At 42.9% G+C, this 23748-nt stretch overlaps 2 protein-coding genes across 6 annotated transcripts; both read left to right on the top strand.

Annotated features, from left to right (window-relative positions):
* The first annotated feature begins 470 nt into the window (after nt 1-470).
* Nucleotides 471-13428, top strand: LOC133129626 (AN1-type zinc finger protein 3-like). Of its 4 annotated transcripts, none has more exons than XR_009708832.1 (7): nt 471-1408; nt 7461-7501; nt 8174-8362; nt 9209-9274; nt 9932-10087; nt 10538-10763; nt 11253-11375. XR_009708832.1 is itself a non-coding variant. In XM_061243841.1 (7 exons), exons 2-7 carry the CDS (start codon nt 1338-1340, stop codon nt 11405-11407), a joined length of 678 nt encoding a protein of 225 aa, XP_061099825.1. In that variant the 5' UTR covers nt 471-909; nt 1028-1337; the 3' UTR covers nt 11408-13428. The 4 variants fall into 4 exon arrangements, 3 of the variants coding, with proteins under 3 accessions (XP_061099825.1, XP_061099826.1, XP_061099824.1); XM_061243841.1 differs by lacking the exon at nt 10538-10763 and having other exon boundaries at nt 471-909; nt 1028-1408; nt 11253-13428; XM_061243842.1 differs by having other exon boundaries at nt 10538-10581; nt 11253-13428.
* Nucleotides 13429-16722: 3294 nt separating this feature from the next.
* Nucleotides 16723-23748, top strand: LOC133129359 (uncharacterized). 2 transcript variants are annotated; one of them, XM_061243394.1, is made up of 5 exons: nt 16723-16842; nt 17596-17850; nt 18615-18653; nt 18763-18843; nt 21113-23748. In XM_061243394.1, exons 1-5 carry the CDS (start codon nt 16821-16823, stop codon nt 21346-21348), a joined length of 633 nt encoding a protein of 210 aa, XP_061099378.1. In that variant the 5' UTR covers nt 16723-16820; the 3' UTR covers nt 21349-23748. The 2 variants fall into 2 exon arrangements, with proteins under 2 accessions (XP_061099378.1, XP_061099377.1); XM_061243393.1 differs by having other exon boundaries at nt 18763-23748.

Below are 23748 nucleotides of genomic sequence, written 5' to 3'. Positions count from 1 at the left end.
TAAAACAACCATAAATTCCAGACCACTTTATTTCTTCATTCGTTTCATACTACATAAACGTACAGTGCCTTTGTGACTACTAAGCTCACCAGTGTTTACTTTCTTTTTCGTGATGTTCCAAACGGTTGATTTTGGTAAGCTTAAGATTTGTATGCTTCTGATACACCCATCAACCTCAACAAATGAATTTGGCCTGGTTCATGCTGGGGTGTCAGGGAGGAACTACCCTGTCATAAATGGGGTGAATAAAGAAGCACATTTCGACACAGCATTCGCCAAGGCTCTGGATAAATATCTCGATTAACATCCCTTTAATATTTTAGATATGTATCGTTCATTATTAATGTGTCGTCGTTTAGCTATATTAAAGTCTGAAATGTAGCACATAAAAGCACCCATATGCTTTTGATTAGTGAGCCTCGCTCTACAACTGATATTTCTGTTTTGGTATGGTCCGGGTTCGGAAATGCCAGGACCAGGTACGGTACACCGTTATATTCAAGCGAAGGAGTTATTTGAAGAGTTTGTTCCAAAAACTGAAAAAAGAATGTTCATTTTATATCTATAGTGTCTGTGATTTTTACAGTTACCAGATGTGGTTGAAATTTTAGTTGTATCATTTTAGCACTAACGCAATGCACTCGTGTATATGACTGACGATCAACTATATGATTCAGGGTTTTTTTTTTTTCAATTCTTTTGTCTGAAAAAAATAAAAACGTTACACGACTGGAACCATTTTGATTCTTCTCACAGAATACCAGCGGTATCAGGGTTATTGTGAAATTGGATCCATTATGAAGGACTATGCACACGCAGTTTCCTGACCTGCTTCGTTTTGTAAAGCTTGGGCCCCCAACAGGCAAAACCATTTGGATGCTTCCATTTCACACACGGCACGCGACCCGGGTATGTAGAGGAAAAATAAAGTGGCTGAATGGCAGGCGTGGGGAGAACCTGTACGTAAACGTGCATTGACGAAACGCATGTTTGCACTTTTTGTAGTTAGTTTATTTTTCTATTGTAGGTTGGACAGAGCCACTCAACTCCCCTCCTCTGTTTTTGGTACAAACCTAACTCCAGCTGATCGGCCTTGGTTACCTGTGCGGACTATCGGACTAACAGCGCCGCGTTCACCCAGAATTTGTTCTGTATAGCCTTACAGATTCAAGCGGCCGCTCGTGTCGGCACGGACCCCTGTTCTTTTATTAAATTTGGACCGCAGACCATCCATTGAAGCGGATTTTTGGAAATACAGCTGGCCGAGGAACCTCCCACAACGAATAGGCCTCCTTCTCATCTCCGCTCTCGCCTGGCTTGATCTACCGATTGGAGCCATGGGTGACACAGGCAGTGAACGCAGCAAGCCACCCAGTTTACCTCCCCGGTGTCCCTGTGGATTCTGGGGGTAAGATGTATTCTTATGTATTTTTGTTGATGTGTTGGTAATCAACAAAGACAATGTCTGATATCACCATACTATTGTACAGTAAAAATCCATTGTTGTTGAGCTGGTTGGGTGGGGGTGGGGAATTGTAGGGAGCTAGCTAATGATATTTGACTGGATGTTAGCTAGCTAAGTTAGATAACGTTAGCTAGCTAGATGGAAGAGCTCAAATTTTTAAGTTTGAGTGCTATCGCCTGGTTTTTACTGTGGGGATTAGAAGCGTTAAACCAAGTATTAATCCTCGTTTCGGTTTATATGTTTGTTCCTTGTAAACATCAGTATGCGTGAAGCTCGTTTGTTTCGAGAAACGACAGTCACACAGCTAGTTAACTAGTTTCCTGGCTACATGACGCTACGTTGTTTTTAGTTGCTTACGTTGACATGCATCGTTTAGCTTAGCTACCACATTTAGCTAACTAAGCTAACTAGTTGTTTGCAGGCATTTGTTGTAACTCAGTTACTAGCGTGCTATCGGCTAGCATCGCTAGCTAAGTATAGCAACCGAAGTAAATCACTCCATTTTGTGTAGCTAACGTTTATCAAGTTGCTTTGCTAGCTGTAGCGAAGTAGCTACGTGTAGCTATAGTTGTGCTAGCTTTAGCTATAACATGGAGATAACTGGAAGTAACGTTAACGTTAGCTACCTGTCTTGCGGTTGTAACGTTTGCTATAAATCACAAGTGAAGCGTTCGTTCCATGTGATGATTGCTGGCTAATCTAGCTATGTTAGCTAGGTAACATGCTAAAGATTTGTATTTCATTTTAATTTAATGAGGACGTAATACATGGATGGATACCATGGCTCTAACTTAGCTTGTTCGGTGAATAGCAAGATCAGTTACATTTGACGAACAGATGATGCTCCAAGTTACTCTGTATCCAACTTCTGAAATGACTAGATGCTAGCTGATGTTAGCCCAAGTTATTTATTTACCCAGCTAGCTAACATCGAAGCTACGGGGTTTCATCTCTGGGGTCCCCCAAGGACACAAGTATCAAGTATTAAGCAAGGGAATAATGTTAACGTATACCTGTTAAGCTGTGCATAACTTACATGTGTATTCTGTCACAATTTCGACTGAAATTGTTGTATTTATGTTGTATTATCACCACAACAACATTGATGGTTAGTTAAATTATAATACGCTATTACACACTTATTAAAAACCGACGGAGAATTTAATCCTGGGGATATTATTTTCCTTGTAAACGACATCTGCTTTTCTTCGATCTGCTTCAGGTTTCAACAACGTGTTTCTTCAGTTTCGCCCTTAAGTTACTGACTGTAATCACGCAAAGTGTTGCTGTAGTTTACTTTCTATTGGTAACATACAGCTCCGTGGTTTATCAACTTTCTGCTGCCTAACTACTTTGAATATTTTCTTTTGACAAAATAGTTACTGACATTATGCAGAGTCACTTGGGCAGGAAGGACAGAGGGTCGTAAGAATCATCTGGGGGAAGAAACTGCCAATCACTGTTCGGTCAAGTCACTGACTGGCAATTGGAGCCTCAGAAGACTGCAGTTTCCTACTCAACCGCCTTTATGCTGTGCCAGATCTTGTGCAATGACATTATTTTGAAAGAGATTCTGTTGCTTGATGAAGATAAGAGTGTATTACTTGGTATTGGGTATCTGATATTGATCAGCATGTCAGGGTCATCATCATCATCATAATCATTATTGTCATGCTTCAGAATGCAGGTCAACTAATTTTAAATGGTGAACTAAACTGATTGAGCCTGACAGGTGTAAGAGCCATTTTGCAGCCTTTCAACCATTTATGGTTGCAGAAAGAGGTGTTTCTTGTGTTACTGCTGACACCTGGCAGGGGTCATCTTGGCCTTGTGTCAGTCTTGGAAAAGCCATAAGGCATCCTTCAATCTGGCTTCTTTTGTTTCTGTCTGGTCCAAGTGTTCTGTAGAGAGAAATCCGACACCGTTTATCAGTGCGTTAATTTAATCAGGCTTGTTTTCCCTAGCATTTGAGGAGGCTCATTTTTACACAAGCAAATAAATGTAGGCCAAACCTGGGTGCGGCTTTGTAGTGGCTTCAGTAGGTGTCCTGTGGCTTTTTATCATTGTGAATGTATTAGTGAGCTGTTAGCCCCCGGTTATATTTATGTTGTCGGTTCTTAATCTGCACTGGAGTTTCCTGTGGGGTTATCCAGGTACATTAATAGTAGCTGGAGGGAGAAATGTAAGCAAATCACTGGTCTCAAGGGTGCAACAGCTGTGTCGCCCTGCTTTTCCTGAAACCTGAGTCAAAACTGTAGGCCTATATGAACTATGTGGTTCAGGGGAGAAAAGTCTGCTGTTAATGGCAGAATTCTGGGTTTTGGTCCTAACAGCAACAATTTACAACATTCCAGTGGAAGGCATGTCTCGCAGCAGGTGTTTATTACAGTGCTAGGATGATTTCATGATCCAGGGGCTTTAGTATATTACAGCATTCCAACCACATGATTATATGTTGAGCCACTGACTAGAATATGAACATGATGTATAAGCCATTAAACATGGTTTCCTCTCCTGTGGTTGGATTATGAAAAGGTGCACCTCACTCAGAGGTGAATGGCGGTTAGCACACGGCTTTCCAGGATTGTCCGCCCGCTTGCACAATGGGATGAATACCCACCGAGTTTCAGCCATTCGTGTGCCATTTAGGGCTCAACTGAAATATCACAGGTTTAGCCTTCGTTTCTCCACCCTATTTAAGGAAGGCATAACAATAACTGAAACATGGGACAACGGGAGTATTTGGCGAGACAATATCACTGAAAGAAAAGCATTTGTGGGTAATTCATTGAAAATAGATACTTTTTCTCAATGGTGTTTGTTTGTATACAGCATTGCATTATTGTGTGCTGGAAAGAGAAAGATCTATTTGTGTACTCGTGTGTCTGCTTAAGAGCGACCTCACTTTGTGTATTCGCCTATGGTGGTAGCAGCAATATTGGTGTGTATTTCTGCATTTGGGGTCTTGTGTTTGGTGGTAGAAGGATTTGTGGTGACATTTGTTAGCAACAACATTGACTGTATTGAGTATCACATGTTGGACACCCACTACCTACATTTGATTATGTGCATAAAGCATTTCTTTTTTATACTAAGAAGAATGCATTGCAAAGGAAATGGTCCAAATAAGATTTTTTGATGTTTGATTCAGTTCAGGAGTAGCCCTTTCCCTGAACAACTTCCCTGTCTTAATTGGCTATCATGGTTTATTTGTCGCATACTTTTAAGATGCACTTTATTAGGTATTTATTACACTTGCTGTTTAGACTTCTACTGCTGTGGCCTATCCACTTAGAGTTACGTTGTGTGTTCAGAGATGCTCTTCTGCATACCACTGTTGTAATGTGTGGTTATATGCGTTACTGTCACCTTCCTGTCAGCTTTGACCTCTGACATCTCTCATTAACAAGGTGTTTCTGTCTGCAGAACTGCTGCTCACTGGATTTTTTGTTTTTTCTTTGCATACTCTAGAGACTAGGGTGCATGAAAATCCCAGGTGATCAGTTTTTTCTGAGATACTCAAACCGGGTGACTGTATATGAAATTGACTGCATATTCTGCAGTGGAGGTCAAGTGTCATAGTTAATTGTATTAAAAAGTTCTTAACTTAATGATTGCATTCATAGAGCAGAGCCTTCAGTGGCAGGAATAAATCCTGTTCCACCTCTATTGCGGAAACAGGCTTGGTTTGCTTGGAAGGATGAGCAAGATCGGCATCTCCTTATCTTATCTCTGTGCTGACAGGGGTGGGTTGAGTCAATCAAATTGTTTGTGTAATGGAGACGGAGCCATCTTCCCGCCTGTTTTGGTTAAAGAAAGCGTGTCATCTCCTGGCATTGAAGTAGAATGGTGTTTGCAGTGAACACGACATTACTAATACCACTGAAGCTGCTTCAAGAAAGGCATGCTCACATATCCTGTTTTCTAGTGCCAGGACCAACTCGGCCAGTCAAGTTGCAGGTGTCTCTGAGTTTGTTTCACAGCAGTGTTGATGTCTACGAAGCAGCGTCTCTTTATGTTGACAAATTGCCCAACTTGTTTTGTGCGGAATGGCTGTGCCAAAACAAGCTCTTGCATAGGTGAGGGACTTTTGACCCGTCGGAACCTGAGACGGGGGCTCTAGAACCTCGAGTAGGGAGAATCCCTGTTCACATTTCCAGTGCATATCTTTACATTAGGATGTTTCTTTCTTCACAGCACCAGACCCAGCCAATCAGTGTAGATTGAGCAGAATCTTGGGGAAACAGAAATCAAAAGAGAAAATTCTTTGAGAAGTGGCTCTGAGGTTTCAAACAATATGATATAGACTATTTCTATGACATGGCCTAAGCGTTTCCATAAAAGCAAAATGTTTATATTAAAGTAACCTTTTTACGCAATATGTTTGCGATTGTTTCTTTGTTTTGTTTTATTCAAATTAAATAGCATCGCACTGAATTTGGTGTGCTCTGCTAGCCTGCAAAATTCTGATTTCCCACTGATAATTGTATTTTCTTGGTTGGTTGACCAGATTTTATGATTTAATTTAGGGATGCAAGTTAAAGGTACACTAGGTAAGATTTTGTGTTAAAACATTGTTACAAGATCATTGTAAATCCCTTCCTATCATTGAAAAAGGCTCACTGACATGTTGACTCACCCTCTCCCTGTGTTTATAGACCTTAAATTCGGGTTTCAAAATATACAGTTGACAGCCCGACACTTTACCAAAAAATTGTACTGTACAATAAATCAAGCTCATTGATTGAAAATTGGTTATATGTATAACATACAACCACCACAGCCAATGGCATTTCAACGTCAGTGCATTTACAGAGAAGGGGGAGGGATATACAGTGTTGTGGTTTGAAGATGTTTGTTGCTGCTATTCCCCTTTTAGCTGTTCGAAGTCACCACTGTTATGAAATTACCTATTGCACCTTTAATGTTGTGATTGTTACGATAATATGGCATTTAGTTTTGGCCCTTTTGTTTTTATGCTTGCAAATTAATTATGCTAACTATCGGAGCTAAGTTGCCAGCCGGTTGTGAGGGCTTAGCTAGTTAATTTAATGTGATGTTTCGCCAATGAAAACAAACATTTAAAGAAATTACTCTGACAAAGCCTCAATAGATTATCATTAATATAGACAGCTAGTGGCTAGAATGAATCACTAGGAAAGTTCATTTTATATACGATTGTCAGTGCTGTAAGTTGTTTCAGCCTGATTATGATGATGATAATATTAATGCAGGTGAATACATGTATGATTGTAAATATAATTTTTTTTTCACAGTAGGAACTGAGAAAAGAACCAGTTTGGAATAGTGTTGCAAGCTATATTGTCCTCTTAAATAAAGGCTAAATGTTATACAATGAAGAAGTGAAATCTACCAAACTGAAATCACCTCTTTCTAAACGGTCTATATTGCCCCCGTTTGCCTCAGCATTCATAGTTTCTGTAAATCCTGGTTCTAGAAATATTGTGTTTTAATTGAATGTAGGGTGATAAAGCCATTGCATTATTGCTTTTGCTTAACATCCCAAATGAGAATGCTGATTCAACGATCATGTATCACTTGGCCTGCATTCAGCTAAGCTACTGATCCTGAAATATTACATGAAGAGAGTAGATTGATCTCTGAATGTACAGATCAACAAAATTTAGACTTGGGCTGCTGGAGCCTAATTTGGCAGTACTGCGTTGCACCAAAAAGCTGCATTACAATTATTTTAATTGCATCAAATTTATGGGCCATCCCCATTAGCCTGTTAAGTAAAGGCTCATTTTTAATATGCACCATTCTGAAAATATCACACTACTCCTGTTTTTCTAATCTAAAATGATAACAAAATAGCGTTTTCAATAGATAAAACGCCAGGTTTGTTTTCTGTACGGATTCTCACCATTAAACATTTACTAGTAAATTCTGTCTCTGGATTTCCTTGGAACAAAATACAAGTTCTTACTATGCATCCAAATCAGTGCAACCATTTATTCTCTCTCTTCCCTAGGTCCAGCAAAACCATGAACCTCTGCTCCAAGTGTTTTGCTGGTAAGTCTCCTACTCTTTCACTTGCCACTCTTGTGAATGCACTAAAGCCCAGGTCAGAAGATTGAATTCCTCAGCTTGGGCAATGTTCCCAAGTTTTCCCTGTGGGCTTCAGATAGAGGTGTGCTGGCTGGCTAATGCTCTGTGTGATTTTTCTCATTTTCTTATTGTGGTGGGATTAAAATGTAAACATGAATTAAATGCAACGCTGTTTTCAGAGGTCCTGTACCAACTTTGCTTAGAAAAGTGCCGTGTGATCTGACACCAGGCTCTGAAGCTGTATAAAATGTATGACATTTTTTTATTTTTTATCTCTGATTATTTGTGGGTGGTTCTAGTGGCAGTTTCCCCATTCCCCGGGTTTCAAACCTTCACTTACATCAGGCTCTGCAATTAGAAGTTTCTCACGGATTTTAAATATTTAGAGATAAAACGCTATTTTTTTCTATTCCACTAAGTTTCTGTATTTCAACTGAATTTGACCCCAAACATAAAAAGTGGTCATAATATAGAGTAAATCACAATATTACTGTTGGGTAATTTGTAGCATGTTCAGTTTATCCCCAGGCCACAGTCAGTAATTGAAGCCATGGAGAAGCATCTGTGAGCACTGTGCCTCTGAAGGGTGGGATAGCGCTCCACATCATTCCCCTCCTCTGGTCTTATTTTCTGCAGACATCCAGAAGAAGCAGCCCGACGAGGACTGCGCCCCTGACACAGCCCCCAGCACCAGCAGTAGCCAATCAGCAGTCTTCTGTAGCGAGAGCAGCAGCAGCAGTAGCCAATCCCTGTCGTTGGTGCCTGTCAGCTGTGATCAGCCGTCAGCTGAAGACACGGGACCCGCACTTCCCAGCACACAGGAGGGTGAGTGGGCCGTACTGGAAACCTTACACGGGACCAAATCATCCGTATCCTCTGCCATATCTTTACATCTGGTCACAGGAAGTGTCTTTCGAGCTGATTAAAGGCTCCCAATGTACGTTCTGACAGGCTGTCCTAGATCATGGTTTATTTGCGTCTGTGAAATGGCCACTCCAAGCTCTGTTGTCCTAGTTCTCGTTCGTCGCGATAAATTTAGATTCCTGTTTTTGTGATCTGCTCTACTGGCATGTAAGCACACCCTAGCTCCTCACCAGGTGTCTAGGAGTCTACTGTTAGATGTGCCTCTTATCCTATTGGGCTTACGTCTTTTGATGTGTGCTGTATGGAGTTGCAATGTCCCCTCAGTGGACAACAGTGCTATAGGAGTAAGAGCCAAGTGCAATTACCAGCCCCAACTGGGAGAAAAGGGAATATGTTGAAAGGAAAATAACTCATTGATAGTGTTTCAAAGGCATCAGCTCAGACAACCCACTTTATGTGGTAGCATTAGTTGTGCCAGGACGATGGGTGGTGTCAGGATGACATACTCACAGGGTCATATTGACTGCTGTATGCAGCTAAGGTAAACCGTAGTTATCTAATGCCGTGCTAAAAATGCTGCTTTTCGGATTACAAAAAACTGGGTGCATGAAGCGACTGGGTGTGAGTGAGAACCATTCCACCAACCAGTTCACTTCATGAACAGTAACAATAGAAACTGCTACTGCAATTATTTAATTTCTTTGCCCACTTCTGAAATGGTTTCTGTACTTCAATTTCAATTCAATCATCCTCTTGCCTGCTGCTTGACTGCTCCCCTCTAACCCCAGCCTCTTTTGTGTCCTTCAGGGGTCTCCTGTACAGACACAGCCCACGGTACACTCTCCACGCCCACAAAGAGGCCCTGCGACCCAGGTATGGTTGAGTGGAGGCCTGAAGAGCACAGAGATCCCTGACATTAACCCCGGCTCTGATATCTTATGAAGATTTAGAATTGTCTGTGTACAGCGGCCATTTTGTTTTATCCGCTGCAAGTAATCAGGGCATTTATCCGGACACTTGGCAGACGTACTGTCCCGAAAGTCCCTAGCTCACGTGTTTAGCGGGATTATTCGTGTGAAAATCCCGGCACAGAGGCCCAGCTTGCAAAGCTTGCTGTAGAAAGCCCCGAGAGCACCTGTGAATGAGTAGGACTTAGAGAACTGTTCTTCCACACCAATGGTCCTTGTTTACATGGGGACTGACTTGACCTCTCCACTATGCTTACTGCTACTGGGCTCAGCTACTGTGCTGTAGTGGAAAAGCCACCAGGGGCAAAGCAATTTGTTCTCCAGCATGGTGTTCATTAGATGCTTGCGAGATTTCCAGAAGCCTGTCCAAGGCTCCAGTGGTTTACAGTGTGGAAAAACTCCTTTTGAAGATTCTGCCTTCTTAAAGGATTCGTTGTTAAATAGTATTTCCCCAACCAGCAGTAACCCGCGAATGTAATTTTCGATTTTCTCAAACAGGCTGTTACACCTATTTGTTGTTGCACATAGCGTTTACGAGACCCCGTCTCCGGTTATGTTTCAGCCTCTGAGTCGGAGAGCGAGGCGTCGCCACAGAAACGGGCGCGGCCAGACGGCGAGGGGACGGGCGGGGGGCCGAAGCAGAGGAGCCGCCGGCGTTGCCATCGCTGCCAAACCAAACTGGAGCTGGTCCAACAGGAGCTGGGGTCCTGCCGCTGCGGTGAGTGGGAGGGCTGCCGGCTCACGTGGAGCTCTGTAATTGGGAGTACTCGGCCGGGGGGGGAGGTTCGCCCCGATCGCCTCGGAGTCGCTCTCCGGATCATTCCATCCATTCCTGCTGCCGGGGGATTTAGCCGTATGTATGCGGTGTGTCCTAGATAACATGCCTAATTGGTATAGATAGGGTATAACTGTGACAACCAAATTTGGAGAAAAATGGAAACATCTGAAATTATTACAAAATAATGATAATAAATGACCTCTCAGGGCCACAAGCTAGCTTTACAGGACAGTGTTAGGTGTGTGTTATTTCATAAAACCAGCACATTTCATACATATTACTTGTATATACTTGTATATACATCACTGAAGGCAGTTTTTATCTAAATGTACTTTTTCATAGCCTGTGACTTTATTCTGGCCATCGTTTTTCTTGCCACCTCTGCATTAGTGTACACACGAGAGACGGTTCGACAAGGGATTTGTCTGCCCAAGGTTATGGATTTTTCAGTGAACTGGCACGGTTTTTAATAATGCAAAGCAAGCAATCAGTGTGACAGCAATGATTATTTTCATACTTGCAAACTACACAAATGTTCCCGTGACATTGGAAGGGGACTTCAGTGAAAATTGGAAGGGAATGATAGTGGCTCTTCATCAGTGTCCTCGTACAGTACGTAAGTATTTGGACAGTGATACCGTGGTAGGTCTCTGCCTGTTTTCTTTTCATTTCTCAGCCTCGTTTCCTTGACTGGCATTGGCCCAGCTCTGATCCTCGTTGATATTGACACACGTCCATAACCAACTCCAAACGCAGTCATGAGCCTAGAATCAAAACTAAATGCGGAAAGTTTTTACACCTGCACTAAGGAAGTGATTGAATACACCTGACTAATCTGAAACGGCAGAAGTGAACTGTCCAATTACTTTTGGCCTCTAAAATGGAGGTACTATGTATAAAAAAAAAAAAGGGATGCAATTACCTGATATGGATATAAATACCTGCAAATTAAAGGTGACAGTTTGCATTTTATCCTCCATTATTCATTGCTTCATTTCAAAAGAAAAGAGATTGCACCACTGTCCCAAATCTTAGGGACTGCACTGTATATAGACGCCACCTCAGCAGTTGTGTAATTTGTGGTGTTCCTCTCTCCGTTTCCCAGGTTACGTGTTCTGCATGCTGCACCGCCTCCCTGAGCAGCACGACTGCCTGTTCGACCACCTGGGGCGCGGCCGGGAGGAGGCCGTCCTCAAGATGGTGAAGCTGGACCGCAAGGTGGGACGGTCATGCCAGCGCATCGGAGAGGAGTGCTCCTGAACCACCGCCCAGTCCTGAGAGAGATAGAAAGAGAGCGAGAGAAGGACAGGAGATGTTTGGAATTCATACCCCCCCCCCCCCCCCCCCCTTGATCCTAAACCTCACCCACCTCTGTACAATTATAGCCCTGACCCCTCCAGCAAGCGAAGCCCAGATCCCGCTCAGGGTACGGCCACCTGGAACCCAGATCCCAGCCCCCCTGGTCCCAGCTCTACGCCGGGCCTGGTCTCCAGCTTTTCCCAGTTTCCCCTCACTACCCCACAGCCTTAAGCCTCCAAGTGTTTAGCATGGATCCAGAAACCAGAATGTGTTTGTCTTGTCACCCAGCTTTGGAGACCAAGTCAGGGGAAGGGTCTGTATGCAAATGACATCACCCTGCCAGTCAGACTTTCAGACAAATATGACCACTCATCAGAGGAATCATGGTTTGGCCTTTTTAACTTTGGTCACATGGCACCCCACTCTCATTCTTCTTTGGGTCCTTTGGGAATAGCACACATTCTTTGTAATCTATTCCTAGTCAGTTGGAGTAGGGTAGAGACTTGAGGCTCTTTCCACCCCTGGTTTTTTTCTAACCCCCTTTGTCTGTGGCACTCCCCTAGCATGTCAGTAGGTGTTTCTGAGTGGGCCTAATGGAGTCCACTGCAGTCATACCCTCTCCCCGTTTGCAGACAGTCTCAGACCACAACTGGCAGCTGACTGAGAACTGCCTGTCTCAGACGGAGATATAAAAGCGGCCTGCTCTCTGTCTCCAATCTTTTGAGGTCTCTTTCCACTAGCTGGCTGTTTCGCAGTGTGGCTCCTGAGCTGCGGGTGGCTTAGCGCTTGGATAAGGACAGATAATAGACAGTAAATAGGCAGGACATCTTTTTTTTTTCTTTCTTTTTTTTTTTTTTTTTTCTCTCCAGTGTGACAGTGCATGTTTCTGGAATCACATTGCTGACCTCATTCTGGTAGAGATGGTATCCGTGGCACAGCACTGGACTGAATGTGCATGCATGCCGCAACCACCAGAGGGAGCCAGTCAGCCAGCACTGTATTGCAGCCGGCCCAGGAGCTAGCCGGAACAGAGCTCCCGGCACCACACAACAGCCAGGCCAGAACTGCTGACGCAACGCGGCGGCCATCTTCACTACATTCGAGATGGGTCAGGGGCTGAGCAAATGGGGTCGCTGTCACACTGGTGATTCCGCTTTTAAACAAATGGCCAATCTGAGCAGTTTGTTTCTCGACTCAAGCTCGGTTCTCCGTGAGGGCAATGCTGCCCCCTTTGAGTGTGGGAGTGCAGGAGGCCACAACAAAAACAACATGATCATTTGCCAGCGCCTGGTGCCTGACCTCCGAACAGTCCGCCTGCGTGGAAAGGATGAGCACAACTGTGAGACTGCGAAAGGAAAGGGGAAAGGCCAGGCAGCTGGAGACTGTCACGTGCTGAAGAGAGGACTGCCTCTCTCTTTCTGTCTCCGTCTCTCACTCTCTGCTTTCTTTCTCTCTCCTGCCCACTGTCACACACTTGTCCTCTCACCCCAGACTGCACCCTCCCTGTCATCTGTCCCTCTGCTTTGTCAACCATAATCCTTCCATCTCCTAATTCCTCCACTGTAAACAACTTCTGTGCTCTCACTTCTCCACTCCACTCCTCTTCCTTCCATCCAGTCCTGAGCCACCCACCCCCCCCCCCCCCCTCCCCCATGCCCTATTGAACATGTGAGGATGAGGAAAGGGTGGAGGGAGGGGTGGGTGCTGAAGATGTGCGTGCTCTTATTTTGATATTTTGAGAGCTTTGTTGAGTTGTGATTAAAAAAAAAACATGGCAAAAAGCAAAATGAATATCCTGTATCTTAAAGAAACTCTTATTTAACCCAATTGTGTTTCAGATTTACTTACACATTAGAATAGTGCTGCATTTTTAGTTTAACATTGTTAAAATTAAATAATTCTGTAATTATTCATTTTTTCCTTTGATCTTTTTCTTTTTATTATTTTTCCCTTTTCGCTGAAGAATAAACTGGATTAGAGGATGTCTTGTGTGTGTCGTTTATTCTGTGTCCGGTCACAAATCATTGATACCATAAGCCTGTGACCATAGCCAGAATAAGATGGGTGTTTTAATTATGGTGCAAATTCTTTGGTCATCAACTGTGGAGGTCTTCCATAGCCTAGTAGGCCCTTTGTCATACTGAAAGCTCTTATACCTGCACTAAGAACGCGACTGAACACCTGACTAATGAGAAACACCTGAGACGCCATTTTACCTGCACATTATGGTGCCCTGAAATGGAGAGAGGGCATGTATATATAAAAATTTAAAAAGAATTGATAAAGCTGGGAATATGCAGTTTAACCACATCTGAAGTGCTTCATAGAAAATCAGAAATTTGACAGAGCCAGCCCAATTTATTTGGAGGAGGAGAGAGATTGTTGAGTTCACCTCTCACCTCTAGACAAGGATAGGGATATCAGAAAGGAGGGGCAGGGGAAATCAGGAGGGAGGACTAAGGTAGAGTTTGAAAAGGTGGGTTTGAGTCTGCGTCGAAATAGGGGGAGGGATTCTGCTGACAGTATCTGACAGTGGTAGGCAAGTCATTCCACCACTGAGGAACCAGAACGGAAAACAGGCGTGAACGTGCAGCTCGACCGCCAGGTGCACGTAGAGAGGGAACCATAAGGCGACCAGAGCTGGCAGACCGGAGTGGTCTAGCTGGGGAGTAGGGAGTGATCAGGGATTGTATGTAAGGTGGGGCAGTCCCCTTAACAGCCTGAAATGCCAACACTAGGGCCTTGAAACGGATGCGTGCGGCAATAGGAAGCCAGTGGAGGCCAATGAGAAGCGGGGTGACATGAGCCGACCTGGGCTGACTGGTGATCAGGCTGCAGCATTCTGGACCAGCTGGAGGGGCGTGATGGCACACGCTGGGAGACCGGCTAGGAAGGAGGGGACTAATCAAGCCATTGACAAGCCTGTGGTGGCTAGATGATGCCAGATAACCCCCGCTCTCCAGAAGTGACTGAAGAAGGAGGCGGGTCTCTGCCCTTGGATTGGCACTAACAGAACCTGCCCCAGCAACCAGCATAGAGCATGCAAGTAGAGGGGGCCCTGGCTGCCTGTAGAGTTGTCATAAGCACTGGGCCAAGAACATTGGATGCCCCCCGTCCAGGGGCCAACATGCAGTCTGAATAACCCCAGGTTCGGTTTGCCGCCACAGCCCCCGCACCCGAGATAGCGTGGTCTGGCTGGGTGAGGCCAGGGGGATCCCCACTGCATGCTACCAGCTCAGCCATCCAGGACTGATGGGACCAGTCTAGGCCACAAGCAGTACCCTGGCCCACAACCCCTTCACTTGGCCAGAACCACTATCTACCAACATCCCTCTGGGGTCCACCTGAGCCATAAGAGGCGCTGTTTGACAGCTGTAGCTGAGACTGCCACCTTCACCCTGATAGGGGAAGCCAGACCTCTCCGTTTCGCTACCTCAGGGCACCTGGATCCCCCTCGTTGCACCTACACTTCCTGGTCATGACTGCTGTCTAATCTGGCCCCACGGTGGTGGAATGACATTCCTGTGGCAGTCAGAACAGCAGAGACTTTGACCACCTTCAAGCGCAGACTGGGATCAGGCTTACTGGGATCTCCTGAAGGAGGACGTGGCATACAGGGAGGGGCTTTTAGGCACCTGACTGAGACAGAGCTCAGTAGCTCTTGTCTCAAAGAAGGGGGACCTGAATGCCCTCCGTTACTGGTGGCCAATCATCCTCCTCTCAGTTGACTATAAGATCAGGGTGAAGGCACTGATGAGGAGGTTCCAAGGCCTGATAACATCGGTGATCGGATCGGACCGGACCAGACCTGCAGTGTGCAGGTCCATAAATGACAACCTGCTCCTCATGAGGGATTTAATTATCCACTCCGGGGAGCAGAGGTCCCCCTTGCGCCTTCTCAGTCTCGACCAAGAGAAGGCATTTGACAGGGTGGGTCATGTGTGCTTGGAGAGGGTGCTAGAGAAAATGAACATTCCTGGCCTCCTACTGCGCTGGACAAAAATTTGTCTGACAGGAATAACAGGCAGAGTGGTTGTCAATCAGCGGCCCTCTACCCCGTTTGCAGCCAGGTCAGGCGTCAGGCAGGGGTTCCCTCCTGCATCTCTCATCTACCTAGAACTGTTCCTCCAGGTGCGGTGGGCTATCCACTACCTGGAGCTGGGGGGGAACGGCTAAAGGGTGATGGCATACATGGACGACATTGCCATCAACCTCCTCCAGGACGGCATTATTGTGGACATGCACAGAGACAAAAATCTGGCTAGAGAGAAGTGGGAATTTGTCATATAGTCCACCCCCCACTCAAGGAACACAGAAGGCTCTTGGGACAGCAAACCTGAGCAAAATTAACTTTTTTCTTTACTATCTGCCCTTTTGGGATTTCTTAATCCATTTTCTGTTCCTGATTTCGTTAAGTTTAAAGTTTAAAGTTTAGTTTATTTTGTAATAATTTGTTACAACACCTTTTCTTAAAGTTTGTCTAGTTTTCATTATTTAAACTATATGATGTTTTCATCCCTTGGTTTATGTTCAGTAATAGTGTTTGTGTCTGTTAAAATGATTATGTTGAGTTAACGTTCTTAAACTGTAAAGAAATTGCTAAAAGCCAATAAAACCAACCTTCAAGCGCAGACTGAAGATGAACCTTTTTCTGCAGCTTTGCTCTCCTACTAGGTGTTGACAGCAGCCAATCAGACTCCATAGCTTCACCTGATACGGGCTATTCTTCGTGCGGCTCAGAAAAGAATCGATCCCTTGTGAGCATTTAGTTCAGTTTGGTGAAATTTTAGAGTTTACACCAGGGGCGTCACCAAGGTTTGCAAGTCATTTGAGGCTGAGCTGGCAAGGGGTGTTTTACCCTTATAGGTTAAATTGCTGTAATGTTTACCAGCCTGTATGTATAAATACAATAAACAAGTATCCTGTTGAGAGTAGATTGGATTGAAATACGTATTTGTATAATCATTTAAGCGGTAGGTATTTTGTTCATCTCACTCCCAAATAATCATATATCCTCATGCCATCTATGCGTACATCAAGTAATAACATGTAGTGGTTCCATTTACACTTTTCTCATATTCACGAAACAATCTTATAAATTCTGCTGTTTGAAAAAATGTATGTGATATTTCTAAGTTAAAGAATGATAGCTTTGTTTTTGCCAGATGAAGATTTTAAGGAGGGTGCTTTTTTGGCACCTGAGGCTTAATGAACTGCAACACCTTTGGTAACCACTGGAGGTGCGAGCTTCAGTGTTAATACACCTGTGGGAACGGGGCGTAATGAAAAGAAACTGTAAGCAAAAAAAAGACAGGCTTACATTGGGTGCAAACAAGTAAAACAAGGGTAACAACAAAATAAAAGACGGTCTGCAATGGATGCGGAAGGAACGAAAGGTAAGTCACCCCAGATCTGTGGAAGTCTTCATTTTCGTTTCAGTAAAATGCGAAGTTAATATAGGCTAACAGTTTGACAATTGAGATATTTGTTATGGCGAAGGACCACTGCAGTACGAAAACAAAATGAACAGATTGTATAGGCTAGGCTAAAAACCAGCAGGAGCTTGGCGGGAAGTTTTTAACATTGCTACTACTGAAGTGGTAGGTTAACGTGAGCTGCAGGTAGCCTACTATAACAAAAGTTACTAGTACCCCTTTTCCATTAGGATGGGTGATGTAACTCTTTAATAGAAAAGCGGCTACAGCCTGTTAACACCAGTGGCCGACAACTATAAAACATTTTAGGTTCAGGGTGATTTATTAAAATTAGGTGATCATTTTGATGCAAATTACTGTATTTCACAGTGTGACATTAATTTATTTAACGGATTTATCTTGGTCTAAATTTAGGTGAGGTGATTACTCATATAGTCCAGCATAAACGAGTCAAATCGTCATAGATTGTTGCTATAGCCTTGGACAGTACTCTCATTTGCTAATGCGTGTTGCAATAAAGGACGTAGCCTACTGTAAGGACAGTCCCAAGAGAGCTCACCTAAAATAAAAAATACCAAACAAAACAACAAAAAAACGTGACCCAAGGCGAGTAATTTTCTATTTGCAACTAAGTAGGCATACATGTATTTTGGCTGAATTATTCCTTTCTTTCTGCCAAACAGGTGAAGCTAACATTTATTTACTCTTCTTTAGTTGCAGAATTTATCTTACAGCACATGAGTGACATCATCGAGGGGCTCTCAGAAGCAGGCACCATGCAGGCAGCAGACAAGTTGCTTGGGAAGAAGCTTATTGAGAGTCAAACTTATGACAGGATTCGGAATGAATCGATTCCGGCAGAGAAAGTGAGAGCGCTGTATTCTGCCATGAGACCTGGGGATCAGCAGTCATATCTTGTCTTTTATGAGTACCTGAAACAAAAACAGCAATTCCTCATGAATCAACTGGGTAATATCATCTTTTTTGTTTTACTGTGGGACAAAATGTATCATGCTACAGATATTGTTAACATTAACCTAGATATCATGTATTACTGCCGAATGTGTATGAAAATAAGTGACAGTTCTGGTAAATATTGCCGAGTAGAGGCTGCAGAATGATTTAGTATTTTGGGTTTGTGCTTAACTGAAATCTGGTCTTAATCTGAATTTTACATTTTGCATATTATGTTGAGAAAGTTAAGTGACTGTAGTGATCTTACAAGATTATTTTATTTCACTAAGGTCTCTGATGGTTTTAATACAAATATTCCCTGAGAAAGTGGATAAGTAAGAAGTACATTTTCTAAGATAGGTAAATTTATGTACAGTGGTGAAATGGGGATTAAGGAGCGTTAGCATGAAAAGTCCAATGAAATCTAAAACTAAACCACAACCACTTCTCAGAGTCAGTACGTTTTTGATCAGAACGTGGAAAAAAGCTATTTTCTCAAGATACGGAAATATAGCAGGGAACCTATTAATCTTTGTTCCATTTACAGAAGATTTGAATGGTTGCCTAATGCAAGAAAAAAGGTTATTTCTCTATCAACCAAAAAGGTTTGAAATACCACAAAACAAAACTGCCTCTGAAATTAACTGTGAACACACCAATTCAACAGCTAATTTGGACAAGCTGTAGACACTTGACATTTTGGAGAATAGCTCTAAAATACAAAATATTTTGATTTTAAAATTCAGGCTAACCACAAATTATGACGTATTTTGTTACAGAAGAAAAAGCCAGGAATGAAACTGACTCTGGGCCTCCAGGTGAGTAGACCCGATTTTTGTAAGCATTTGCTTTAAAAAGAAACTTAAAGTTTTGAAGTTGCAAATGTCTTTTTTCCTTTGAGTTCTCTGTTTCCCAATTCTGCTTTAGGAAAGAAGCCAAGGTTCGAGGAACCTGTTCAGATGCAAGTCCAAGAGGCCAGGCATGAAACAGACTCTGGGTCCTCTCTGAGTGAGTATTCTGAATGCAATTAAAGGAGCACGGTCACACTTTTTTCACTTATGCTTATTTGGATTAAATACTTAAATGTAGGCATTTTTAAAATCACCGTCAGTGTAGATGTTTCCTAGATATGAGGAAAAAAAAACACATGCTGTGACTTTTGGCTTGAATTTCCAGCCTATGTTACCCAGAAGGTAATGTGCGCTTAAACTCCACCCTTGAACACAAAGACTGGTGTGATATCATGAGAGGCCGTGTTGCCCCGGGCAGGGTGTGGCAGTGCAGGTAAGGACACGAATCAGGGATTCAAACGAAAACAGAAGGATTTGAATAAGTCAATTTCAAACAAAGGTTCTTCCCAAAAATGGGGTATTTCAAAGAATACAATATTACTTCAAGTCAAAATATTAGCTGTCAACAAAACAGTTTGACCTTCCTCCAGGTTTCAAAGTGTCCTTTTCATTTCATCAAAGTTTTCACACACAAAGTACTCTCCCTCCTTGATTTGTTTGGCCGTTGACCTTTTTTCGCCTGCCGCAATCAGGTGACTCAAGCTCCGGCACCTGTCTTCTGCCCCGTGTTGGTTGCTGGGATGTTGAGTCTTTGGCCCGGCGGCCATTTTGTGTTGTTGTCCCTCAGGTTGCCAGCAGATGGGGACATAGTGACCATCAATCACCTGTCCCCTGGTGATGCCACACTGGTTTATGGACGGCCACCAATCCCGGCGAGCATATAAATATCACGGAACCTGACTTCGCTAGCCTGAGCGATATGACAGACAGCTCTGACTTCCCCAAGTTAGAGAATTATCTTTTAGATTTTGACGGAGAAATACAACATTACAGTTTTGAACCGGAACTCACAGAGGAAGAATTGCTTTTGTGAGAGAGACAGACAGCGAAGGATGAGGCAGCCGAAACTTACAGTTTTCTAGGAGCTTATTATTGGCTATTTGAATGAGTACTCCATGGCGAACGACTGGGGAGAGGTGTAAGAGTTGTGCTGCCATCATGTGTAGTCTCTGCAGCACGTCAAAGATACTCTTCTCCCAGGTCAATGGTCAATATTTTGGATTTCTGGACATAACGATAAGCTGTCAAACACCTGTATGATTCATGTGATAAAGTAATTGTCCCCTTAGTTACTCAATCAATTTAACCAAATTTAACTGATAATTTGATTGAGTTGATTGAACAGAGCCAGGCCTGATTGCAGCCAACCCTGTTGAATCTGAACTTCACTCATATTGATCTTTACCATCAGTGTGAAGTAGTCACCACAAAGTTTCTACAAGCGCACCATGATATCAAATTATAGGGAGCATTTGGGTGCAGTTATTGCTGGTGAAGGTGATGCAACCAGTTAAGGCAATTACTTTTTCACATGGGAGCTATGGGTATTTGACAGCTCGTTCAGTAAAATGATAATGAAATGATAATTTAAAAACGTGCTTTGTGTTTTTTTGGGTACCCTTATCTGATATTGCATTTTGTCTGAAGATCTGAATCCATTCAGTGTGCGAAATATGCAAAAATAGAGGTAATCAGGAAGGGGACAAAAAGCATTGTACTTAATAGCTACCAAACAACCAAATCTGGCAGGCTAGCCCAAGTTTTCACAGCCCTTTCTACTGTATATATCTACAGTAACAGTCAGTATCCCTTATTTTATGTAAAGTTAGAGGACATTTTTATATGAACGTAAAAAAAGGAGAAATTAAAGTGGCTCAATGGTAAAGAATAGATGACCCTTGCACTGCACTGGAGGCCTTGCATTGTCCACGACACACAGCATTAGCACCATATAGGAAGGGTTTGTTTTGCATTCATTCCTTTTTTCACTGTGCAATTTTCTCTTCCACTGTGTTTGAGCATCTGCGACTTTGTTTTAATAATATGTAGAGTAATTTGGGGTTTTAGCAAATAAAGCCCAAGGGTTTCCTTCAAGAAGAGACCCAGATTGTGCCTGTTGTCAAAAGGGTTCAAGAATAGTCACCATTTTATTTGGGTATGTTTGTGTTCAGAAAATGGATGGTACATATGGGGTTAATACATCACTATTTCATTTATTTGCACTTTATTTGATGCAATATTTTATTTGATTGCCTTTTTTCCAACATTTAATTTTGCAATTTAATCAATTCAGCATATAATAACTGTTCTTAGCCCTCATACTGTTCTGCCCTCCATACTGTTTATCAATAAGACCAATGTTTTTTGTCATGCCACCTTTCAATCTATCTTATAAAAATGCTCATAAAACAATGTTTATTTTCTAGATTTCGCAGGCTATACTCTCACCAAATTGTTGGAGCATGTTGAGGACCAAAAGAAAATGGAAAGTCTGGCTAAGTCATTGGAACTAAGACTTAAAGACGGAGAGATGAAAAAAATTGAAAGCTTGCTAAAGACTCGTGGGCTTAGAAATGATGTTCATTTTAAGCATGATGACTTCAACACAATCTGTGTCAACACGGAGTTGAGGGCATTTTTGCAAACCAATGAAGGCTATTGATCCATTTTTTATGGGGAAGAATGATCCAAGAAAAAAGTCGACGGAGTCTTCTACAACACAGGAAGAGAGTTTGCACAAATCACCGATTGGGTCTTGTGACAGTGGTTATGATAGTTTAACCCAGCAGTCTTCACTGAGCTTCCCCGACCCACCACAAGAGGCCCAAAGAGAATTGGGGACTGGCATAGGGACGCTGATCCCACCATCAGAACGGAAACAGTCAGACCCTGATGAGGCTGCTAATGGAGCAACAGACATGGCAGTTAAATCTGCAGCTGCTACCTCAGTAGCTACACCTAGAGCTACAGCATCAGCAGCTACAACTGCAGTTACAGCCTCAGCAGCTACAGTGTCAGCAGATACAACTGCAGCTATACCTGCAGCTACAGCCTCAGCAGCTACAGCATCAGCAGACACAACTGCAGCTACACCTGCAGCTACAGCCTCAGCAGCTAAACCTGCAGATATAGTGTCAGCAACTACAACTGCAGCTACATCCTCAGCAGCTACATCTGCCACTTCAGCAGCTACAGCTGAAGCTACAAACTCTGCAGCTTCAAGGGCAGCTACAGCATCAGCAGATACATCTGCCACTTCAGCAGCTAAACCTGCAGAAACTGTAGCTGCAAATGGAGGCAGACCCAACTATGGCAATCCTAAGAAACAACAAAGTGGACAAGTATGTAAAAAGTCAATACTGACGAATGAACAAAAGGCAATTTTACGCAAGTTCTTGATTAAACAAATCCCCTCTGAGAAATTAGGAACCGAGGAGGAACTAAAGGAAATTATAGCTTGCATCACAATTATGGACTTCCATGATCACCCGCGTTACCCTTTACTGAGGGCTTACGACTGCATTGTGTTTCGTGACCCCAAAACAAACCAAAGGAAACTTGTCGAAATTTTGAATGACAAGGCCTACACACCGAATGGCAATTTGAAGAAGGACTTAAATTTTAAAGTGCAGTTTCACATGTGGTTGTTGGAACTTTCTGAAGCACTGCTTCTCTCAGAAAAAGAGGAGACAGAGGTTACACAGTCTTTTCAACCAGAGGAGAAGACATTTCGGCAGTACCTCCATGACCTTGTTGTTCCTGTTCTGGCTGTCTATAAGAAAGCTCGACTGGAAAATGAACTTTCAACCTTTAAATCAACCTGATGCTAAGGAGGAGGATTGTAACCAGACAACTAATATCTCCCCTGTTTTGCCTAACTAAATAAGGTAGGAGAAGTACATTGTCTGAAAACCAGAGCAAGTGGAGCAAACGTTAGACTTCATAGGTTCAGTCTGTGATGGGTAAGAATTATTATGGAGCCATGGAGGGGAATACACTGCCACTGTCAATCAAGCAGGTGCAGAACCCATTTGCTTTGAAGACAACAATCAAGCAGCGTTGCTAAATAAAGATGTGAATCATGCCATGTTTATATAAAAAAATTAACTGATGCAATGTTTAAAAAGGCGGCACGGATGGTGCAGTGGGTAGCACTGCCGCCTCACAGCAAGGAGGTCCTGGGTTCAAATCCCTGTCGGCCAGGGCCTCTCTGTGTGGAGTTTGCATGTTTTCCCTGTGTTTGCGTGGGTTTCCTCCGGGTAATCCGGTTTCCTCCCACAGTCCAAAGACATGCAGGTTAGGCTGATTGGAGAGTCTAAATTGCCCATTGGTATGAGTGTGTGAGTGAATGGTGTGTGTGCCCTGCGATGGACTGGCGACCTGTCCAGGGTGTATTCCTGCCTTTCGCCCCATGTATGCTGGGATAGGCTCCAGCCCCCTTGCGACCATGTTCAGGATAAGCAGGTTAGGATAATGAATGAATGTTTAAAAATCTCTTGTATTTAATTATGCGATATGTTTATTCATTGCTCAGATCTATGTTGCCTGCCATCATTTTGTTTTAGTCTTAATCTTATGAAATTTGTCAAACTAAATGAAACTGTTTATTAACGATGTGTTGATTGTAAATCAGATATAAATGTGATTTGTCTTGACATTTGTTATTTTAATAATGTATAAGCATGATTTATGTACTTGTAGACAAATGGATTACCTTTCTATTGTCCCCTATGTTGTAATATCTTCATGCTTTATGATGAACAGTTCATGGGCCCTTTTCATTGTCTTTGTTATTTGTTGTGTTATTATGTGATGTGTGTTTAACTATGAGATATACAATGTGTCAAACAGAAAGCGTAGTTTATTTGCTTTCCACTGGGTGGCAGCACTGTAAATCTACCCTCAGGTGTGACTTCATGTCTGTATATTGTACAATTTCAACGGTAAGTCCGTGTTTATGTTTTGTTACTTACTTCCGTGCGTTTTAGAATATTTTATGAATGGAGTGTTTAAATGGAAATTAAATTTGATGTCAAATAAAATATACTTTGTTCATAAAACA

Source organism: Conger conger, chromosome 5 (genome assembly GCF_963514075.1).
Source record: "Conger conger chromosome 5, fConCon1.1, whole genome shotgun sequence".
NCBI lineage: Eukaryota > Metazoa > Chordata > Actinopteri > Anguilliformes > Congridae > Conger > Conger conger.
The sequence above is the reverse complement of the archived record's forward strand: the minus strand, read 5'-3'. Positions and strand labels throughout refer to the sequence as shown.

What these genes read in the sequence shown, in the direction of transcription:
- LOC133129626 (XM_061243841.1), top strand. Translation starts at nt 1,338, where the DNA reads ATGGGTGACACAGGCAGTGAACGCAGCAAGCCACCCAGTTTACCTCCC. An exon ending in ACTTCCCAGCACACAGGAGG is followed by an intron (nt 8,363 to 9,208) that starts GTGAGTGGGCCG and finishes TGTGTCCTTCAG; the next exon opens with GGGTCTCCTGTACAGACACA. An exon ending in AAAGAGGCCCTGCGACCCAG is followed by an intron (nt 9,275 to 9,931) that starts GTATGGTTGAGT and finishes GTTATGTTTCAG; the next exon opens with CCTCTGAGTCGGAGAGCGAG.
- LOC133129359 (XM_061243393.1), top strand. Translation starts at nt 21,335, where the DNA reads ATGAAGGCTATTGATCCATTTTTTATGGGGAAGAATGATCCAAGAAAA.